Consider the following 5099-nt stretch of genomic DNA (forward strand, 5'->3'; position numbering starts at 1 on the left):
TTCATTTGAAAAATGAACGCAGGGTTCAACTTGAGAACGAACGCGAGGTTCGTTTGAAAAACGAACGCGATGTTCGACCTGAGAATGAACGCAATGTTCAACTTGAGCACGAACGCAATGTTCGTCTGAAAACAAACGCGATGTTCGACCTGAGAATGAACGCAATGTTCGACTTGAACGCAATGAACGAATGAACGCAATGTTCGTTTGAGAACGCACGCAGCGTCAACGAACGCAGCGTTTGACGAACGCATGTTTCATTAGAGAACGAACGCAAGGTTCGTTTGAAAACGAACCTAACGAACGCAAGGTTCGTTTGAAGCTTTCAAGCCTCGCCAAAAAATTGAGGTAACCACCTCCTTAAATTGAGGTAACCACCTCCTTAATTTGAGGTAACCACCTCCTTAATTTCCGCACGTTTTCACGCGCACGAACCCCTTGAGGGTTTAATCTGAAACCGCCGCCGCTGAATCAACTCCGACGAGGAGTTTTGGAGATTGATGACAAATAAAAAAATCCCAAAAAAAAGATAATTATTTTTCCTGTCGATTTTTGAACTCAAATCATTTAGATCCAAACCTCAAAAATTGAATCAAACACAAAAGAAATGAACTTTAGAGTTCATAATTGCTACATATCCAAAAATCGAAAGAAAAAACCAAACAACCTGGAAATTTTACTATTCATCCGAAAATAAAAATCTTTACTGTTCACCCAAAATAAATTTTTTGCTGTTCACACGAAAATAAAAAAAAATTCCTGTTCATCCGAAAATGGATCCGAATCAAACACAAATTAAGATCAAAGAACCCTAATTTTAATCTTAATCTCTTAGAACAAATCAATGGTGGCTCTGATACCACTTGTTAGATCTAATAAAAAACTTGAGATCTAAACCATAAAGCCATGATTTAATTCAAAGAGATTAACAAGAATCAAAAGGTGCGGAAGCATATACCTGAATCCATTAAAGAAAACTTGATTAGGGTTTTGATGATCTTCTAACCTTAGGGTTTCTCTCTTATGGATCTCTTTAGATGGGGATAAGAGAATGAGAGTGGTTAACCCTAGATTAGGGACCATAACCCCTTATATATAGGTGTTGTATATTTGTAATTTTGCCCCTCATCAAATTACAATTACAATCTGGTATCTGCACATATAACCCCATGATATATTTAAATATCTATTAACCCAAATTGATTGATCACTTTAAGTGAGTTATCCTTAAAGATAGTAATACACTTTGATTAATCATATGTGCCCACAAATAGATTTAATTAGATTTAAATCCAACAATAGAGGGTTTTGTTTACTTACAACTTGTAATGTAAAAGAGATGGTTAGCAGTTTTACAGTCAATTCTACTAAAGAACCAAGATACAACTTTTAGCTATAAAATATAACCCACTTGGACATTGTGGACTGTGTTAAACTAGCTAGTATGGAAACTATTGTACATTAAGAGGCTGTTTGGTTTGTTACAAAATTAAATTTCAGCAGATGTTGCATGTAACATTTAGGGGCTGCTTGGTTCGTTTCCTTGATATAGGGAAATGCAATTCCATGTAAAGAAATATAAGTTTTGAGTTTTCCAAACTTTTTCAAGAAATAGATTGTTTTGCTTTGGTTCGCACATAAAAAATGGTGAGAAACCAATGTATTTATTTTTCTTGTGTTTGGTTCGCATAGAAAAAAAGGAAAACTTTTGTAAACAAAGCAGAGAAGGAAAAAAATCTGACGTGACAGAGTTTTTATCAATTTCACTCGGTTGGGGAAGGAAATCGGAGAGGGAAAAAAATCTGAGCTGGTGGCGATTTCAACAGAGTTTTCCCTCTTCCATCCGAGCGAACCAAAGTGGCACAAAGAAATGGACGAAAACAAAAAAACTGATGTGGAGGGCTAAATATCTGACGTGGTGGGGTTTTCTGAGTTTTCCACCCCTTATAATAGCGAACCAAACAGCCCCTTATTGTAAGAAATTAACTTTAATTTCGTTGTTTGGATGTCTGCAATTATATTCTAGGAAATGTATCTTTTAAGTTTAATGTAAATTTAGTGTTTGTTTAAAAACTAATTAGTGCAAAAGGCACGTATAATTTTTCCAAATAAGGAAGCTTAGGGGTAAATGATTATCTGTTTTACTATAAAAAGATTTATTTTGATGAGATGAAGTATTTTCATTTTTATTTTTTGACCCTTGTAGCTTTTGCTCCCACCTTGACCGTAGCATTTTGTTGCAAGTTTTTTCTATAAAATACAAGTCCCTCTACCTTTCCTAATTACAAAGTTGCAAACCAAACAATATTTTTACAAATATGATTACTCTATTTATTTACTTTTGTAATTCTATTTCCATTTAATCAAACATCAATACTTATCAAAAGCCCAAACATGCCCTTTGGTGCAAATTAAGTTTAAGGCCAATAAGAAAGACAATCTCCAGATCTCCACATGCATATGTATTGAATACCAATGATTCAGATTCACTTAAATGTTTCTTTTAGCTGAGGATATTAAGGAGAAAAAATTTATCATAAACCAATATCTGCAGGCTGAGTATAGGAAAACTACATGCTGATATATAGCTTGGTAAGCATTTTCTGTGGTTTGCTTGTAAATTTATATATGGACACCTATATCATGAATTTGGGTATATGAACATACGATTTTATGCACAAAAATAAGCAGAATAAAAGTTTGTTGAGATCTGGCTCAGTGATAAAGAGATAAACTAATAGAAAGTTTAAAAAAAATATACTAGCCTATTGAATCAAAGAATAGAGACAATAAGTACACCAATTCTCCACAAGTCTCACAATGTAAATAGATCACGCAAGACAAATTATTACAATGAGAGTCATATCCACACTACAAACTAACTATACCATCTAAAAAGAGAACTAAAGATAGGAGAAGCTAGCAACTGCAACCGTGACACAAAGAGCCAGCAGTGAAGATGTGAGCCTCAGAGAGCCGGACGTAGACGGCGAAGGCGAAGTAGGCTGATCAGGGAGGACCTGAACAGGCGGCAAAACGGGGGGAGCGGTCGTCGGAGGAGTTGGTGGCTTTGATGGAGCCGGAGATGGCGTGGACGGTGACGGTGGTGATAAATTAATAATCAAAGGAAACTGGTGCCTTTTATAATAATCAAATTAGAGAAGACTAAATGTAGTAAAAGTAGCATCTGATTAAGCTACAGATTGGCATGACATAGAAATAGCGGAACACTCACCACCGGGAACCGGAGCAGGGCCAGGGGCAGGAGTAACTGCACCCAAAACACAAGAATGAGGAAATTTCATAAAATTAAAATTAAAACTTTCACGTGCAATACTTTATGAGTTACTAGTATAACAATATAATTTTTGTTTTGTTAATTCTTCGAAATGGCTAGATATGACCCTATTATACGTTAGGAATTGTTGGCAATGTGAGAATACTGACATGCGTATGAACTCATAAGAGTCTGTTTGAAATCTTCTAGTATGCTATTACTTATTTATTTTCCGAATTATGTTTCATGGTTTTAGGATAAATTACTTAGAATCTCTATAGTTTGTTAAATTACTTAGAATCTCTATAGTTTGTAGAATAACAGATAACTCCTTTAAGATTTCATATAAAACTGAAACTATATCCCCGTGATCGTCAACACATCTCATCAGAACACCATGCATGCGAGCATGGGATTTGAGATGCACATTGCGGCTGCATGAGATACAATAAAATGCCCCCTATCAATCCCAATTGCAACGCGGCTCATATGCCCCGCACGCATGCGGAGCATTCTCAGGGGATACATACTCTCAAATAATCATCCATTACTTGTGTAATCATTAATTTTCTTTGTAATTTTCTTATACATGTTTTCTAATATAATATACGCCGATCTTTTAATATAACCTTCACTTTAGTTAGTGGGAGTACCAATTCTTTAATCTTAATCATGTAAGATCTAAGTGTCCATATAGTTATGTTTGATCTTGTACAAAAAACAAAGAGAGTATGGTTCAAGCGAGATATTACATCGATCAGATATGAAATGAATCATAATTAGTCGAAGATTTCGAGATGGCAGTAGAGAGAAGATTGTATCTTTATTTCCCCCCCCCTGCTGATGATTTTGAACCGCAATTAAAAAAGACCCCCTCACTCTAAACGAAGTTTTAGAATGAAATTATGCACCGAATTAAAATTCAACCAGTAAAAACCAACATACCAGTGCAGTCACCAACACCAGGAGGGAGAGGCACGGAGCAGGCCAGAGGCATCTTCAGCGCACGGGCCATATCAATCTTGATCCCTAAATCCGACGCCATCCTAAACCCTTCACACAAACAACCCGGGCTCGTGCTCACGACTGATTTGAGCTCGTCACAGCACTTGGCCGCGGGCGAGCTCGCATTGCTCCCTTCTTGTATGTAATCCAAGCAATCCATCATGCTCATTATCTTGTCAGAGCAACTCGGAGAAGGCGGCGACGACGACGACGGAGGAGAAGCGACGGCGATGGCCGTGATGGTGAAGCATGTTGACAAGAGAAAGAGGAAGCATGAGACCTTTGTAGCCATTTTCAGTGGATGGAGATGACTATTGTACGTCAAGAGGTCATGGCTTGGTAAGTGAGGGGTGAGGATATAAATAGATAGAGACGGATGAGCGGAGAGTTTGGAAGAGATTTGGAGGTTGGTTTTCATTTCTCCGGAGATATCTGAGGGATTAGAGTGATTTTGGGTGGTTTGTTTAGATTTGTTGAAGAGTATTTGATTACGGGTAATTAAGAAGCAAATCAATGGCTGAGTTTTTGAAAGTTCAAATTATTGAGCTAGGGTGAAATATGCTTGAATACTAGCAATTGGCTTCGATATTTAAAATCTTCTGTTAATATTTAGGCTGTTGTTGCTGTTGGACAATCTGTATATGTCTAGTACATCTGTCATGTTGTTCTTTCTTTTCCTCCATAAATCAGTAACCGTAAACAAACAAGAGATATGATATGACGATTCACCAAATTTGTCTTGTTAGCTAGAAGTAAGAAGTAGCATACTTGTCACTAACTCATTCTTGAAATAAACGGGATTCAAATTTGAAATTTG

General features: G+C 36.6%; 1 protein-coding gene across 1 annotated transcript; it reads right to left on the reverse strand.

Moving 5' to 3' along the window:
• On the reverse strand, window positions 3110-4624 carry LOC109832242 (non-specific lipid-transfer protein-like protein At2g13820). Its single transcript, XM_020399671.1, has 2 exons — window positions 4223-4624; window positions 3110-3271 (listed from the first exon to the last, which is right to left on the reverse strand). The coding sequence occupies exons 1-2, from the start codon at window positions 4572-4574 to the stop codon at window positions 3192-3194; spliced, it is 432 nt and encodes a 143-aa protein (XP_020255260.1). The 5' UTR covers window positions 4575-4624; the 3' UTR covers window positions 3110-3191.

The sequence above is a fragment of the Asparagus officinalis genome, chromosome 3 (genome assembly GCF_001876935.1).
Source record: "Asparagus officinalis chromosome 3, Aspof.V1, whole genome shotgun sequence".
Taxonomy (NCBI): domain Eukaryota; kingdom Viridiplantae; phylum Streptophyta; class Magnoliopsida; order Asparagales; family Asparagaceae; genus Asparagus; species Asparagus officinalis.

Bases quoted from the DNA above. Each gene is read 5' to 3' on its own strand.
- LOC109832242 (XM_020399671.1), bottom strand. From the start codon at position 4,574: ATGGCTACAAAGGTCTCATGCTTCCTCTTTCTCTTGTCAACATGCTTC. The intron at 3,272-4,222 runs GTATGTTGGTTT...TTTTGGGTGCAG, and splicing joins TGGTGTTGGTGACTGCACTG to TTACTCCTGCCCCTGGCCCT.